The 18513-nt window shown below is 45.1% G+C and overlaps 1 protein-coding gene across 1 annotated transcript; it reads left to right on the top strand.

Moving 5' to 3' along the window:
• The first annotated feature begins 715 nt into the window (after positions 1 to 715).
• On the top strand, positions 716 to 2157 carry LOC121994198 (NAC domain-containing protein 92-like). Its single transcript, XM_042548313.1, has 3 exons — positions 716 to 1048; positions 1161 to 1417; positions 1498 to 2157. Exons 1-3 carry the CDS (start codon positions 895 to 897, stop codon positions 1996 to 1998), a joined length of 912 nt encoding a protein of 303 aa, XP_042404247.1. The 5' UTR covers positions 716 to 894; the 3' UTR covers positions 1999 to 2157.
• The last annotated feature ends 16356 nt before the right edge of the window (positions 2158 to 18513 follow it).

Raw genomic sequence — 18513 nt, 5'->3', positions numbered from 1 at the left:
TTTGGGCCACGTTGTTTATTTTACTGAATATTTTTACATAAATACAAGCAATGAGTACGGGAGAAGGACAAGAAGACGATAGAGTAGTCTCTGACGTTTGGTGAGCCCCTTTGTTTTGGACAAAAACCACGTAGTTTTCTAGTCCATTAGGAGTAATATAATTAAGTAGCAAAGTTAAGGACAGAGGTTGCTATAGGATCCAGAGTGTTAATCCTCTGTCCTGCTGAATAGATGTAGTATACCAACTACGTAAACGCCGATCTAAATGATACAGAAGAGATGATCTGAGTCCAAGGACCAATAGACCATCAAAACTATGAGAAATTCCTCGTAAAGTAATGAAAATTCATACATGATTAATTCGTACGATTATGAACCTTAGAGTTTGGAGATAGACAAGCCTCACGTGCGGGAGCAATCGACCGCATGCAAATAAATTTTATTAGATCTTGTCAGAGAAGCGCTTTGCTGGATCGCCGGTGGGTAGAAACTGTTGGGATTGGTTGGAAAGTGAATAAGGAGATCCGGTCGAGTGTCACTCTTACTCCAAATTAAAGTCTCAAATTACCTCCTCCTCCTCCGAATCATAATTAACACCATTCTCAAATGACAGTGGCACAGCTGCAATAAATAAATCACATCTTTCCTCATGCCCTCGTCTGCTTAAATTTAAAGACAGAATAAAGAGAGATATTATTCTGACTCTTGTAGGATAAGATTTTTTTTTTTAAACTGATCTAGAAGCAGTCCTTGATGTGCATATATACTATTTCATCCTTCCTCCAATAATCCCTACTGCTGGATTTTGGCTTGCTGCTCAAATATTGAGGAAGGCAACAGAGCTAGAAGCCTAAATCTGCATGCTTGTGCCGCTCCAAACCTTGATAAAGATCCATGGATGAGAAGCTTCCTCCCGGGTTTAGATTCCACCCCACTGATGAGGAGCTCATCGCTTATTATCTCACCAGGAAGGTGACAGAGTTGGGCTTCACCACCAGGGCCATTGCCGACGTCGACTTCAACAAGTGCGAGCCATGGGACCTTCCGGGTAATTTTTTTTTTTTAAAAAAAATTACTTTTGCTTCTGATCAACCCTTCAATATAATGCTCTAATTTAGTTAATTATTTGAGTATTTACGGATCAATTGGTGCAAATTCAGGGAAGGCGAGTATGGGGGAGAGGGAGTGGTACTTCTTCAGCATGAAGGACCGGAAGTACCCGACTGGGCTGCGAACGAACCGTGCGACGGAGTACGGCTACTGGAAGACGACCGGAAAAGATAAGGAGATCTTCCACTGCGGGGTGTTGGTGGGGTTGAAGAAGACCTTGGTGTTCTACAAGGGCAGGGCTCCCAAGGGCGAGAAGACTTGCTGGGTGATGCACGAGTACAGGCTCCACACCAACTTCCCCACTAAGGTTAATTTTGTTCGTGAAATCTTCAACTAATTAAGCCTTTAATTTTGATATACATAATTAACCGTGTGTTCGATGTACAGGAGGAATGGGTGGTGTGCAGGGTGTTCCAGAAGAGCTCGACGGAGAAGAAGCCTCACCTAGATTCTCCTACGATGCCTGCGCTGCTGGAGTCGCCTTGCAATACCGGGTCGCTAAGCGAGCTCGGCGAGATCGACGTCTCAGCGTTCAACAATCTGATTCACAATTCTAATTCGGGCTACAACGCCGCGCAGATCAACGAAGGCATGTACACTGACAGTAGCAGCAACGTCGTCAAGTACTTCGACGTGAACATGCAAATGAATTGGATGAACGGCCAGCTGGCTTCAGTTCCATGGGCGACGGCTTTGTTTGGCGCACAAAACCCGGCAATTCTGAAGGCTCTGGCGCTCGCCGGCGGTCAAGATCAAGCGACTAATAGAGCAAGTTTGACACAGTTTATGGCGCAAGGGGCTGCTTCTTCCTCTTCGAAGGGCGTGGATTGTGCAGGACAACAAGCACAGCTATTCAATCAGGAACCAGTTAATTGGAGGGGCTACTGAGAAGCATTCTGTTTGAGTTAGTTTTAGTGTTTCTTACGAGGCGCGTGACGAAGGTCATGGCCACGAATACTGTTATTTCATCAGGCTGCAGATTGAAAGTAATGTACAAAAAACACAAATATATACAAGAAACTTTATACATGTAACTGAGTTTGATTGAAGAAATTAAGTGTTCATATGACCATGAATATGTGAAATGAAGTTGAACCATGCAAATTCTTTAGATTTGGTATGCACACAACCAGTTCCATATGATCTCAAACCTACAGATGCGTCAACCAACAGGATAGTTAAGGAAGCATTGATCTCGCATCAAAAAATGCCAAGAATTCCACATCCACCAAGGACATTTCCTCTTTGTTAATGGCAGGCATGACTCCCTCTATAAGGCCTACTTTTAGGATAAGTTCAATGAGATATTGAAAGAAAGAATTCATAGCTGCTGTTTTGCCAAATATCTTAGATAGTCAAATCATCGATCAACAAATGATTTAATATGTGTGCTCTTCGAAAATCGCTAGTGAAGGGGATGAAAGGACATGATGTTGGAGTTGAGAAGATGAAAAGACACCCTTTCCCCTTCATCTTCTAACCCATTCAATTTCTCCATTAATAGAGAGAGAGAAAGAGTCATCTACCTCTAATATATATGCGTCCAAGCCAAAGAAAAAAAGGGGGGGCTTGCGGAGGCTTGCTATGTGCGAGGTTTAGTGCAAAGTCAGAGAGAAAGGGTTCGTCTCATACGCAAAAGGTCTCTGTGCAAGGTTTATCCGTGTGCACAAGATTGTAAGAGGAGAATATCCATTAAAGAGGGATTTAGCTCGTGGAATCTTAAAGAGTTTTTCGATTTGTTCGTGATCGTTCTTCCGACGGCAAGTTATTCTTCGATATCTTCTCCGATCTCCTTCTCCGAGCATCATTGTGAGTTTTTCATTTTATGTAAAAAGGGAATATCAAGAACTATTATGGGAGATCACTGTGAGTTTTATGATTTTTATATTTATGTATTTTTCATACTTTAGAACTATCAACAATGGTATCAAAGCGTTGCCTTAGTTCTAAGAATGCATGATGGATCTTTTTGCTTGCTATATGATTTGTTATCGTGAAAGCATAAAAATCACAAATATAGATTTGTGCATGTATGCAGTATACATGTAGATCTGTTAAATTGAAAAACCTAAATGATAAGCCAAGAGATCTGTGCAAATATACCTTTAGATTTGTTCGAATGGTATACACATGTTCTTCCCCAAAGAAATCGTCGACGGAGCTGCCATCGAAAGGCAAGATTGCAAATGTATTACGACCTGTCATCATCGCTGAACCCCAAGCCCAACAACATATACCCATAGAGTTTGTCTCGGTTTCTGATCCGTGTATGATCAGGGGGGTTAATTCTTCGATTATGGGCCAGCAAGTGAAATGGAGGTGATGGCGGCGGAGAAAAACAGAAAGGGGTGGGTGAGGTTTAGCGTAAGTAAAGAAAATGAAAAGAATGCTAACGTTCTTTTTCTATGCCTACATGTAAACAAAAACAAATGATTGTTAGTGTTTCTTTTATGAATGAAGGTAACACATGTAAGGAAAAAAACATTAGTTTTTCTTAATTAATACATGTTACAATTAATTAGAAATAAGGTTCAATTAATTGAAATTGAACTTTATACAATAATGTTTCAATTAATTAGGTTTTGGGCTTGGATTCAAAGCATGATTGGGCTAAATTTGATCATGGGTAATAATGGGTTCAGTTCACTTGAATCGGATCGAGTTTGGTTCAAACCATTAGTTGGTTTAACCATTGTTTAGACTAAATGAATCCAGTTTGACTTCCGGATTGAATAAAATGGACCGGTTTGATTAAATAGATCTCAGCTAATCAAATTGGGATGAGTTTAAATTTTTTGGTCAGACTTAAATTGGATATTGTTCACTGAACCAGACCGACCATGTTGGTTTAATCAGACAATTCTAGTTCAAAATAAGTCCCGATTTAGTTCAAACCATTAATTGGTTTAAACAGACTAGTTTAATCCAAACCAAAATCAATTTAGGTTGATTATTGGGCTTGTACCAAATATGATCAAATGACCAGATTTGTTCTATTAGGTCAGATTTGATTAAAAACAAGAATTATATTTGTTCTAATGGGGCAGACTAATACAATGAGCATTGGATTAATCAAACGAACCTGAGTTTGATCAATAAGTCTGAGATTGACTTAAATGAGTTTAAATTAAACAATAACAGAACATAGGTAAGAAATCTCTATCTAATTAGATTAGTTCTAATGAGGACAATGGACTAAGTTCAGGATCTAGTTTCCTACTCGACCGGTCTAATGTGTCAGTTGCCTTAGACTCCTGAAAATCAAGAAAAATTATTTATTTTTATTAATAATATTAGTTCTATGCTTGTATAAATTGAATTAAGCCGATTTTGTACTAACTTATTTAATTTATAGATGACACGGACTATTACCAACTTGACTCATCGTGAAGTGCGACGGAACCGGGAGGAAATTCAGGAGATTCAATATAACCTAGTTTATGGAGTCAACAGACACATTGAAAGGCATGATTGATTGTTTTGGAAACTCGAGCGAGAAGAGTTTCCAGTTCTTGACAATTATAGGATTTAGATTTTGATGCGTTCATTGCCGAAGTATCCCAAGGTGGAAGTAGACTATATGGGGTGAATCTCATATGCACAGTTGTGTGTGGAGCTACTTCACCATGTGGATCAAGAGGGCCCCAAAGAGTTTGAGGAGGATCCACAAGCGAATCCGAATGTAGATCCAATAGAGAATTCTAAAGTTGATCTACCAGAGATTCCCTCAAATGAGTCTAGATTTAAGGGGATTGAGTTGACCACTATACAGGTGTTTGTCCTAATGGGAGTGGTATTGACCTATCTAGTTTATTAGAGTTTTTTATTATTACTATTATTATGTACGAACAATATTAGCCCATTTAGTTTTTGAGTCATGTAATAATTTCTGTTATTATGTATGAACATAGTTATTTTATGAAAAGTTATGTTGTGTTAACAAACTTGATCGTGATTAGTTCATGTTCAATTCAATGATTAGTTCATGTTTACTTTAATGATTTATTCATTTAATGATTAGTTCATTTGCTGAGATGTATGTAATAGTATTGATCAATGTTGATTTGATTGGACCATACAAATGATGAGTGGAAACATAGTTATCACTTAATTTTATAAACCAACTCAAATTAACATTGAGTCAACCATAAATTGCTTGCATATGAATTAGACCGAATACTAAATAATATGTTTATTTATGTTAGATCATGACAAATAAGAACACCTATTAGAGAGAAATTTGGCTCGTGGAATCTTGAAGAGCTTTCCGATTTGTTCGTGATTGTTCTTCCGATGGCAAGTTATTCTTCGATATCTTCTCCAATCTCCTTCTCCGAGCATCACGGTAAGTTTTTTGTTTTGTACGAAAAATAAAAATCAAGATCTACTATGGGAGATCACTATGAGTTTTGCAACTTTTGTATTTATATATTTTTCATACTTTAGAACTATCAACACCTGAAAGGCACTCCAAAAGAGGATTGGAATGACATCGGGGATGGATCCCGACCAGCAACTTTAGCACTCAAGTTAGGATTTACTTGAGGCAGTATGCTAAAGGAAAAAATATGGAGAAGGAGAAGAGAACATGGTGGACTCAAAGGGAGAATTTGGAATCGGGTCTCCTTTGCACTTACTTTCTCTAAGATTTATATAGCTGTCAGAAGAGCATCTCCATGTCAGAGCCAATGAGAGGACTAGATTTGACAATTGCTAGTTGTCTCTCCATCTAGTAAGTGTCACATGTTTGAAGACATCTAGGAGACCAAATCTGACAACTACATAACTGCTTCTCCATTCACCTCGTGCCACGTATTCTAGAATATTCGCCATCGTTGTCTGCATCTTTTGGGAAAAATGACCTCATCGATGAGAATTTGGTGTGGGTTTGATCCGAGGATGGATGAGGAAATGACGTTGATGTGGAGTGACCTTGAGAATGACAGTCTAGCAAGTTTGATAGGAAATATTCTCTCGAAACTTCCTCAGTTGTAGGGGTACATTCTTCTGCATATTTCATTAAAATGAGGTGCCATAAACGATAAAAGAAGTACATCTGAGATATGAAAAAGATTTCTTGAAGAATTATTGAGAGGTGTCCAGGTTGTACTTTCTCCATCTTCTAACAAACTTTAACAAACCGAGGACCACCTCATGATTGCGAAGGTTATATGAGGTAATATAAAAAGGAGAGTCCTGTCCGCTGGCAAGGTATACTTACGCTCAAAACTTTGACATCTAAAACTCTACTTCTTCGTACTTTCATTACTGTACTTCTGCTTCTTCCACTTTGAAGAGAGAGAACTGACTTGAGAGTTAGAGGACTTAGCCAAGGATTCCCACCCCGGTCTTAGGTCGCTAACGCTTTGTTGGCTCGTTTGCTGTGTGCAGGATCATTGAGGAGCTTCTCCAGATCTCCAAAAGTTTATCTTCCTCAGAGCCACTGTTCATCAGAGCCAGCACGCCTCCTCACAGATTTTAGACAGGATCAACATGTATTTTGAAAACTTGTCTTTTTTGAATTTGAAAACAAGTATACAGCAGAATAAAACAACACAAAACTAAAAAGGAAGAACACAAACTCGAGGAGTTACTTGGTTCGGAGCTTTCAACGACTCTTACTCCAAGACCCATGATCACTTGGACCATATCGATGGGCAATTCACTATAAACCTCTTCTTGAACCACTGGAAGAGGGAATCGAGTACAATAGTAAACTAAGGACAAGTGTAACAATCTACACTTTCCTTTATATAGTAATTAAGCACTTAATTAAAAATTTTGTTACCCAACACTTGAAGATTATCAGATTAAGTTCGGTGTTGGATGACTTCTTTGTAGTAGTAGGACATTGCAATATCTTAGTACAGTAGGAGGATGATGTCGGAGTAGCTGAAATCTCGAAAGATCATGTATGAAAGTTATAAACGAGTTGTGTTGAATGCTTGGGTGAACAACCCTTTTATTGACCATTGAGGGCACCTCCAATAGCAAAAATGATCTCAAAAACTTTGGTCTTGATAAACTCCGCAGACTGTACAATTTATCCTCTTTAGGGTGCCTTCCAGATGCTCTAAGGTGCTTCCGTGCCATGCTCCAGGGTGCCTCCTACCACATGGGAGGCGCCGTTGAGCCTTTCTATGCGAGTCTTCGGCCAAGACAACTGAGGCGTCTCCACTCGAGCAAGAGGCATCTCAAAACACTGTTGATCCGAGGCTTAAAGTACTTTTTTAGCCCTGCAACATAAGTTAGTCCAAAAATAAACTATTCCTTATAAAATAGAGTTAGCACAATGATAAAATATCGTTATTAATTAGATTTTATTTGTACAAGACCAGGATCTAGTCAAGGTCTTAGTTTAGAGATAAAAAAAGGACCTAAATTGGACCTGCATCTAAAGACCCTAATTGAGACTCATCCTCACTGGAATACTCTCCTCTAGTGACTTACCTTACTTACTATGCAAAATCGCTTGGCTCTCTTTCGACCCACTAGGTTTTCTCATCAGTTGCCACGTTTATAGACCCAATTGGATTTCGGCCAACTATCAGGTCCCATGGACCCAGTCAGATTTCCTGCCAGATATTAGGTCACTTTTTGACCTATCTGGACTTCTACACAGGCTATCAGGTTCTCCAGACTTAGCTAAATTTTTGCCTAGTGTTAGATGAGTCAAGTCCTGCACACTTGGTAGGAAGGTTAAATAACACAACATCTAACTTTAATTCATTTATTATTTATCAAAATTTAGGTTTGATCATTGGTGCTAATTGCACTAACAACTGATCTGCTCTAGAGGTTGTAATTCATGACCTATAAACCCAAACAAGGCGGTTGACATGGATTGTAGCTCCTCTCGATCGATTTGCATTCGATCAAAAACTTCATTGTACAATACATTCCCTGAGTTTCCTATGTCTATGAACACTCTCCCCATAATGCAGTTAGCTATAGTGGAACGGATCACTAAAGCATAGTTGTGTGGGGTGTCAACTCCTTTCAAATCTTGGGTCTGGAGTTTATGAGAGGGGCAATCTCCTTTCCTCTGCTAGTGCCGACACTATAATTCTCCAACCTTCATCTGTGAGCTTTCCTAGCATGGTTAGAGTCTCCATTAGTAGAGCCCCCTATCATGTTGATGTTGACTTGGTGAGCAACATTGGTCTGACGATCTCAATGGTGATCATCTCGACGATCGCCTCAATGTTCATTATGGTGATTCGAGGAGCGACATCATGGGGATTTTGGCTCCTACCTAGGGATCAAATTGTCTCTGCTTTAGTTTGATCAATCTCGTGAATCATCTAGTCAAGTGTACTGGACATGTATATGACTAATAGCAGTGAGCGAAGTTCTCCCGCCTTGACTCCATTCTTTTATGACTTGACAAACTTCCTAGGCTAGTTGCCGACACTCCTGAGTATCATGAGTGTATGACTAGTGATAAGTGCAAAAACAGACTAAGCTCTCTCGGGACGGTTGGCTCGATCCCTCTATGAACTGGGGAGCCGAGTTCACAGCTTACACTGTCTACTCTTCTCTAAGAGTTGGAGTATAATTGAGGAGTTGATAAGACATCTTGTTCCTTGGCGGGGGTTGAAGAGCTTCTTATCCAACCGAGAGGTCAGGATGGCATCACTCTTGAGTATCAGTTGGGCTTTTTGTATATGTACTTCTCAGCTCATTCAAACAGTTTTTCATAGTTTAAGGGAGGCTTCTTCACTAGGGATCTAAAGAAATTCCCATCTACTAGACCTAGAGAGAAGATGCTAGTTAAGATTTCTGAAGGGGTTGATGGGACATCCCAACCGACTCAATTGAATCACTAAAGGTACTCTTGAAGGGATTCCTAAAGCTTCTATTTCATGGTGAACAGATTGAAAGGTATTTTATGATACCTCTTATTGCTGGCGAATTGGTGTAAGAAAGTGGCGTTGAACGTCAAAAGAATTGATGGAAAAGCTAGGAGTATGTTGAACCACCACTAGGCCGAGTCAGACAAGGTAGTCAGGAAAACTTGACACTTGACATCATTGGTGTATTGGTACAGTAAGGAAGCATTCTCAAAATGACACAAGTGATCTTTTGGTTTTATGATCCTATGTATTCACTAGTTACGACTATCGAAAATGGAGAGGCAATTCTTGTTCAAGGACTTCTATAGAGAAGGGCGTTCCTCAAACATTTCCCTCGTTGCAGGCAAGTGCCTTTCCTTTATAGTAATGAGGAGATGTTTTCCCTGCTCGCGACTCATGTGAATCTTCACCCGAGAGGGTTGCATCCCTATTGATTGAGACCATAGCTGGCAAACCCCCCATGAAGGGTGGTGGCATCTTACTCGGAGGTGGGGGTGTGCCTGCTACAGGAGGAGGTTCTCCTACTAGCAGCGTTTACAAGAGCGGGTGTTGTCGTAGTAAAACTTACAGAGTCTTTGAGACCAATTGGTTGATATCTTCTTGCCTTATGGCTATTACTTCACCACAGCTTCTCTCCGACTAAGTCACAATTGTCAATAGTTCTTTTGGTGTTAACCATCGCAGTGTCTTGACTTAGAGTTCCCACAAACAATATCAATTTGTTCCAACCAAATATCGTGAATGGTCAAGCCACTAGTTAATGAATGCTCTACAAAGGTTACTGGTGAAGGGGATGAAGGGACCTGAAAGACACTCCAAAAGAGGGTTAGAATGACGCTAAGGATGGACCTCAGCAGGTCATTCCGATGCTCAAGTTAGGATTTGCTTGAGGTAGTATGTTGGAGGAAGAAAATGTAAAAGGAGAAGAAAACTTGGTGGAGTCGAAGGGAGAGTTCAAAATCAGACTTCTTTTTCACTTACTTTCTCTGGGTTTTATATAGTCGTCAAAAGAACATCTCCACGTTAGAGCTAATGAGGGGATCAAATCCGATAAACGTTAGCTGACTCTCCATCTAATAAGTACCACGTGTTTGAAGGAGGGCATCTAGAATACCAAATCTGATAACCACGTAACTGCTTCTCCATGTTGGAGCAATCTAGTGTGACCCTAAGTTTTGATGTTTGGGTAAAGATTTAAGTTAGGTTTATTGTTATATTTGATATGTATTGTGAGTGTGCAGGATATAGGTACAACAAGGAGAGTCCAAGTGTGATCTTGGCAAAGGAGGAAAGTCCAAGGGTGAGTCTTGGCGGTGTAAGTCCAAACATATAGTTTTGGCAATGTAAGTCCAAGTGTGACTTGGCAATGGATGAAGCCCTGGAGGTGCGCCCTCTTAGCAAAGGAAGACCCGACAATAATGACAAGGCCGATGGAAGCTCCAGAAGGTAAGGCATGAAAGATGGGGAAACATCTGAAGGACATAAGGCTGATAGAGGAGGCTAGAAGACTAGGTCTAGATTGTGCGGGCAAGGATGAGTGCACGAGAGATTGCATTCAGGGTAAAATTCTAGTGTCACTGTAGCATTACTATAGCAGTACTGCAACAATATTGTAGTAGTACTATAGGGTTACTGTAGCAGTCGACTGGTGTTTTCATTAGTCGATTGGTAGCCGACTGTTGGCTTGTAACGGTCGAATTTCACTTAGGACCAATCGACTGGTGGTTGTACCAATTGACTGGTGGTGGGAAACACAACTAGGTAGTTCCTCTCGACCTCTATTAAAGAGAGCTCGGGGTGCTTGGACATAGTTGACGAAAATAGAGGGTTAACCCCTATTAAAGTCTCCAAAGTGCTCTTGTGCGCCTAGCATACTTGTGTGAGTTTGTGGCGAGGTTTCTCCACCCACAAGGAGCTACGTGAGCTAGTCGAATATTTTCTGGGGAGTCATCCACTGACAGATCGAGATCGTCCACCTTACGTACAGCCGTGGAGTAAGAGGTTTATCTCTGAACCACGTTAAATAAACGTATTAGGTTTGCTTTCTCTTGTTAGTATTTATTTTTGAATTCCGCTGTGCATACTAACTATTGTAGGAAGCAAACGTTGGGTGAGTCGTTATTCACCCCCCTCTAGCGGCGTCAAGATCCCAACACTCCATTCATCTAGTGCCACGTGTTCTGGAATATTCGTCGTCATTGTCTACATCTTCTGGCAAAAATGGCCTCATCAATGAGGGTTTGGTGTAGGTCTGATTTGAGGATGAATGAGGAAACAACGTCAATGTAGAGTGACCTTGAGGATAGATGAAGTCAGAGATTGATGCTGAAATAGGGGGATGTCAGTGACTGAGTCCAAGACCTGGAAGATGTTGAGCTCTGAGTTTGAGACGTGGAGGGTGTCGACGACTGAGGCCGAGATATGGGTGATGCAGGGATCTAAGACAAAAGTGGAGGATGTCGACGACTGAGGCGAGAACATAAATAATGTCGATCTTTGAGATTGAAGCGTGGAGGGTGTTGACGATTAAGATCGAGACCTGAATGATATTGGGATCTAAGACTAAGGCACGAAGGGTGTCGACAACTAAGGTCAAGACATGGGTGATGCCAGGATTTGAGACCTAGACGTGGGAGATGTCGACGACTGTAGCTGAAACCTAGATACTGTAGGGATCTAAGACTGAGGTCAAGACACGATCAAAATTTGTGACTAAGACTGAGACGTGGTAGCTGATTTATTCTTGATCAAACTCGAGTCTTTGAGATGGGTATTCTGAGTTGGTTTGATTAGACTCGACTCTCATCTAGGTTGGGTTCAATTACTTTTAGGTTATGTCTGATTCGCTTTGATTCGATTGACAGTTCAATATGACTTTAGGACATATGGATAAAGGAAGAGCTAGCCCGAGTGATCTACTCGGGCTGTGGGCCATGAGCACTATGCCGACACCAACCCCAAGCTAACCTCCTCTTTCTGACATCGTCATGCCGAGCTACCCTCCTCTTTTTGATATTTTTTCTTCCTCCCATATAAATCTACTTCTAATTCCCATGGGACCCTTGGCCGGGTGGCAACCCGAATGATCCGGCGGTAAGAACAGGGACCCCCCTCTGAGGGAAGTCAACGCCACGTGGAAATCAAAGGGTCGAACGGCCGACCAGAGAAGGGGAGACCGATCGGCCGAACGGGGTCTCAGTGGAATCAGAAACAACCCGACGGGGAGTCGGGTCTCCGACGCTCATGGGGAACAGGGTCGCCGGGCTGATCGGGGAGCCCGCTCAACCGAAAGCATAAAGTAACAATACTGCGAACAGTCCACAGAGCACACGACCGGGAATCTCCCGAGCGAACCAGCATATACGACCGGCCAGACGTGAGGGGATTGCCGACCGGCCGGACGCTCGGCATGGGATAAGAAGAGAAAAAAGGACAACGGAACATCTTCTGACAACGGGTATGTTCGACGACCAGGCCATACGCAGGATCTTATGACAGAGGGTTTCGTTGTCCCATCATAGATGTGCTCGGACTATAGTAGTATGGTGGTAGGTAAGCTCTTCTGACAAGCCCATACAGAGGTATGGACAGAGGACACGTATTCGCCTCGGTATGTGTGCGTGAGCCTCTTCACAGCTCTATATAAAGGGCCTCATACTTCGCCTGGGGTACGCATTCTCGCATATTCGAAGCCATCTCTTTGTTGTCCATTTGCCTAACTTGAGCGTCGGAGGGTCGTCGCCGGGAACACCTTCCCAGCCCGACTTCCTTGCAGGTTCGCCGGAGATCCACACGACCGGTCGGAGATCTACGTCAGCAATTCGGAGAGAGCCACGTGCCCAGCGTCCGTTGATTCAGCGTTCGGACAGGATCAATTTGGCGTCGTCTATGGGAACGCTCCTGCATCCGATCGGAAGCAATGGACGAAGCTGGACGACCGCATTCGGTGATGCTCTCCACAGAGGAGCTCGATGCTCTGATCGAGGCAAGAGCAGCTAAGCTTGTGGAACAACAAAAGCAGAAGTCGCAAGCCGAGCGGATTGAGTAGCAAGCGACATCAGCATCAGGGGGCCGAGCGGAAGCACCGCATGCCACGGTTCCATTTCATCGGGCCCTATTTCGCACGCCTCCTAAAGCCGCAGCAGTTAATCGTGATCGAGGATCTTCATCAGATGAAGTACCAATACTAGACAACAGAAAACGCAAGGCCGCCCGAGCGGACGCCTCCCTTGAGCAGATCAACCGTCAATTCTCAGAGACCATCCTGCGGGACTCTCTGCCAAAGCACTATGTGCCCTCCACGATCGGTGAATACAACGGAACCACTGACCCGGACGATCATTTGGAGTGAAGTGTCGGGTTTTCCTTACCAATGGAGTGAAGTGTCGGGTTTTCCTTACCACCCTCTCGGGATCGGCTCAACGATGGTTTCGGAGGCTGTCGGACGGATCCATCACAAGTTTCAAAGACTTCCGCACGGCCTTCCTCCACTACTTTGCAAGCAGTCGGCATTATCAGAAGACAAGTCTCAACCTGTTCACCATCAAGCAAGAGCCCAGAGAATCGCTCAGAGCTTATATCCAGCGATTCAACCAGGTGGCCATGGACATTCCAACGGCCACCTCAGAGACAATGATGAACGCATTTATGCAGGGCCTCGTGGACGGTGACTTCTTTCGTTCGCTCATTTGGAAGCCGCCCCGAGACTACGATCATATGTTACACCGGGCCAATGAATACATCAACGTGGAGGAAGCTCAGGCGGCCCGAAGAAAATAGGTTCCAACTGAGCGGTCAGCCCCTGCCGAGCGGAAGGCTGTCACTCGCCAGGAGCTGCCCAGAGGACCGCGGGCCGAAGCAGTCCGCTCTCACCATGCGAGGTCCCATGTCCAAGAGGTAGCCGCCGAGCGTCCCAAACCAAAGAAAAAGGTATGGACCCCCATGTTCTGCTTATTCCATCAGACCGACACACATAACACAAGAGATTGCCGAAGTCTTCCTCTGATCGCTCATCCTGTTCCCCGGAGTGGACACCGTCAATCGCCATCATCCGACAGGCGACAGAGACATCATGAAGCCGATCGGATGGTATCCGACCGGCGACAGAGACAGAATCCTGAGCGGCATCATACTCCAAGGCGTGAGGACAATCCCCGGAGGTCTAGGGAGCAGCCTAGGCCGTCCGCTCGGGAAGAAGAAAATAGAAGGAACACTTCCCGAGGCGAAATCAACATCATTGCTGGCGGGCCGACCGGAGGCGACTCCAATAGAGCAAGGAAGGCGAGCATCAAACAGCTTCAGATCCATGCGGTCGGCTGCAGCCAAGAACCGGTGAGCGATCCCGAAATCAGTTTCGGGCCCAGGGATTTGGAGGGAATCGAAGTGCCACATGACGACGCTCTCCTCATCAAAGCGGTAATAGCTAACTATACTATTCACCGTGTTTTCATCGATACAGGAAGCTCGGTCAACATCATATTCAAAAAGGCCTTCGACCAATTGCAAATTGATTGAGCCGAGCTGCTGCCCATGACAACCCCCCTCTATGGGTTTACGGACAATGAAGTTCTGCCGGTCGGACAAGTTCGACTAGCTATTTCGCTGGGAGAAGAGCCACTCAAAAGGACGCGGACTGCCAACTTCATCGTGGTCGACTCTCCTTCAGCATACAACGTCATTTTGGGGCGACCGGTGCTCAGCGAGTTCCGAGCGGCCGTCTCTACCTTCCACCAAAAAATCAAGTTCCCGGTGGAAGATAAAGTGGGAGAAGTACGAGGAGACCAGCTGGCGGCTAGGCGATGCTACGTCGAGATGGTCCGAGCTGAAGCTAATGCCGCCCGGAAGACGCCACGGATCGAGGTGAACGCTATAACCGAAAAACCACCCTCTTTGGTTTATGAAGAAAAAGAGGAAGTGCAGATTCACCCGACCCGATCGGAGGCTACCACATTCATTGCGACCGATCTGGAGGCGAGCCAGAAAGAGGAAGTGATCAAATGCCTCCAGAGAAACTGTGATGTCTTCGTTTGGTCGACGCACGAGCTGCCCGGAATTTCACCAAGTATAGCGCAGCACGAGCTCCATGTCCGACCGGACGCTCGGCCAGTGAAGCAAAGGAAGAGGGACTTCAGCGCTGAGCAAAATGCCATAATCCGAGCGGAGGTTGAGAAGCTTCTGGAGGCCGGCCACATACGTGAAGTTCAGTTCCCGAGCTGGCTGGCAAACATGGTACTAGTCTCCAAGCCGGGCAACAAGTGGAGAGTTTGCATCAATTTCTGGGATCTCAATAAAGCATGCCCTAAGGATTTTTATCCTCTACCCCGGATCGATCAATTGGTGGACTCCACAGCCGGCTGCGAGTTGATATGCATGCTCGACGCCTATCAGGACTACCATCAAGTGCCGCTCGCCCGAGAAGATCAAGAGAAGGTTAGCTTCGTTACAACCGACGACATATACTGCTACAATGTGATGCCGTTCGGACTGAAGAATGCGGGGGAAACCTATCAGAGACTGATGAACAAAGTGTTCAAGGAGCAGATCGGGCGCAATCTAGAAGTGTATGTCGATGATATTCTCATCAAGTCCGTCCGAGCGGCCGATCTCTTTAAAGACATGGAGGAGACTTTCCGGACGCTGAGGAAGTATGGAGTTAAGCTAAACCCTTAGAAGTGTCTATTCGGAGCAAAAGACGGGCGTTTCTTGGGCTACATAGTGACCGAGCAGGGCATCGAGGCAAATCCCAGCAAGGTGAAAGCACTACAAGATATGCCACCCCCAAGAAATCTGAGGGAAGTACAGCGCTTGACCGGTCGGATAACAGCATTGTCCAGATTCATCTCAAAGACAGCCGATCGGAGTCTCCTGTTTTTCAAAATCTTGCGCAAAGCCACTAAGTTTCATTGGGATGAAGATTGCGATCGGGCGTTTGAAGAACTGAAGGCATATCTGAACTCTCTGCCAGTGCTAGCCAAGCCAGCTGTGGGTGAGCCACTCTATATTTACTTATCTTCGACCGAGCAAGCAGTAGGCTCGGCATTAGTGAGGGCGAGCGGAGAAGAACCCGTGTATTTCTTGAGCCATATATTAAAAGATGCTGAATCGCGCTACACTGGGCTCGAGAAATTAGCTTTTGCCTTGGTCCTCGCCGCTCGGAAACCTCGCCCCTATTTCTTGGCACACACTATCATCGTCCGGACAAATATCCCATTGGAAAGAGTGCTGTTGAATCCAGAAGCGTCCGGACGGCTCATCAAATGGACAACGGAGTTGAGCGAATTTGACATTCAGTACCAACCCCGCTCGGCGATAAAGGCGCAGTCCTTGGCAGATTTTATCACCGAAGTGCAAAGGCCAGAGCCCGAAGCTATGTGGAAAATATTTGTGGACGGATCATCCACTCGGCTCGGGAGCGGGATTGGCGTGCTATTACTCTCTCCCCAAGAAGAAAGGATGCATTTATTCGTCCGGCTGGATTACAGAGCTACAAACAACGAAGCGGATTATGAGGCCCTTATAGCCGGCTTACAGGACGCCCGACATGTGGGAGCCGGCCGGGTGACGCTGCATTCAGATTCTCAGTTGGCTGCTCAGCAGCTCTCTGACACTTTTGAGATTAACAACGCTCGGCTCAAACTCTACGCTGAAGCCATCGAAAAGCTCAAAGCCAATTTCAGAGAAGTCATTATCCAGAAGATACCCCGAGTGGAAAACCAAGCGATAGATGAGTTAGCCAAACTCGCAAGTTCAATAACGTCGGTCGTCATCCAGCAGCCAATTGAGCAAGTATCCTTGGTGGCGCACATCGATCGGATGGAGGGCCTCGTATTCCCGAGCGATTGGAGGACAGTCATCGTAGAGTTTCTACTCTCGGGTGCGACACCGTCCGATCGGGAGGCTGCCCAGCTGCTGAGGAGGAGAGCCGGTCGGTTCACACTCATTGGAGACCAACTCTACAAGAAGGCTTTCTCCCGCCCGCTTTTGAAATGTGTGAGCTCGGAAGACGCGGAATACATCCTCCAGGAAGTGCATCAAGGATCATGCGGAGGGCATCCGGGCGGACGATTGCTGGCAAAGAAGATCCTGTTGGCCGGATACTTCTGGCCAACCCTGTAAGAAGACGCCGCTCGGACCGTCGCGACGTGCCTTTCCTGTCAGAAGTATCACAACGTCTCCCACCGACCGGCGGAAGAAATGAAAGCAGCTACAATATCATGCCCGTTCGATCAATGGGGAATGGATATAGTGGGTCCGTTCCCTATGGTGACCGGTCAGCGCAAGTTTCTACTGGTGGCGGTTGACTATTTTTCCAAATGGGTGGAAGCCGAGCCACTAGCCAAGATCACCGAGTAGATGGTCAAGAAGTTTATCTGACAGCACATAATCTGTTGTTTCGGCATCCCTCACCGGCTCGTGTCTGATAACGGACGACAGTTCACTGGGAAACAGCTCGAAGACTGGTGCAAGAGTTATGGCATTGAACAACACTTTACTTCCGTGGCGTATCCCCAAAGCAACGGCCAAGCGGAAGTAACCAACAGAGAAATCCTTAGAATTCTTCAGGCCCGGCTTGACCATATAGGAGGAAGCTGGGTGGGCGAGCTGCCGGGCGTTTTATGGGCTGTCCGCACGACCCCAAAGGAAGGGACGGGCGTCACGCCATTTCATTTGGTGTACGGCGGCGAAGCGGTTATTCCGGTCGAAGTCGGCGTCGAGTCCGTCCGGATCCAGAATTATGATGATGATAATGTCGAGCGGAGGAACATGGAACTGGATTTGGTCAACGAAGAGCGAGCCAAGGCGTCCGTCCGGCTGATGGCGTGCCGGCAAAGAATGAAGCAGAACTACAACCGACGCGTGATCCCTAGAGCATTCCAAGTTGGCGACCTTGTCTGGAAAAAAGTAAAGCCGGTCGGCGACGTTGGCAAGCTAGAGGCTCCTTGGGTGGCCCCTTCAAAGTCATCGAGAAGTTCCGCTCGGGTGCTTATTATTTGGAAGATGAGGACGGACGGCGGCTGGATCGACCATGGAGCGTGAATCATCTCCAGCCGTACCGAGCTGGGTGAGAGGTGCGCTGATGTAATTTTATATATGTTTTGGTCGCCTATATCCTTGTAATGCAGGAAGCAAAATGATATAAGATGACAAATATCTCCGCCTAACGGCAGTGTTAAAATTAGCCTTAAAGGCCGTCGAGCTTCGACATTAAAAATCGATAGTCGAGCCGGCGACTATAAACCCTCCGAGCTGAAGATCGTCGAGCTCCGACGTTAAAAATCGAGAGTTGAGCCGGCGACTATAAACCCTCCGAGCGGAAGACCGTCGAGCTCCGACGTTAAAAATTGAGAGTCGAGTCGGCGACTATAAACCCTCCGAGCGGAAGACCGTCGAGCTCCGACGTTAAATATCGAGAGTCGAGCCGGCGACTATAAACCCTCCGAGCGGAAGACCATCGAGCTCCGACGTTAAAAATCGAGAGTCGAGCCAGAGACTATAAACCCTCAGAGCGGAAGACCGTTGAGCTCCGACGTTAAAAATCGAGAGTCGA

The sequence above is a fragment of the Zingiber officinale genome, chromosome 6A (assembly GCF_018446385.1).
Source record: "Zingiber officinale cultivar Zhangliang chromosome 6A, Zo_v1.1, whole genome shotgun sequence".
Classification (NCBI taxonomy): Eukaryota; Viridiplantae; Streptophyta; class Magnoliopsida; order Zingiberales; family Zingiberaceae; genus Zingiber; species Zingiber officinale.
This window is presented reverse-complemented; position numbering and strand designations above follow the sequence as displayed.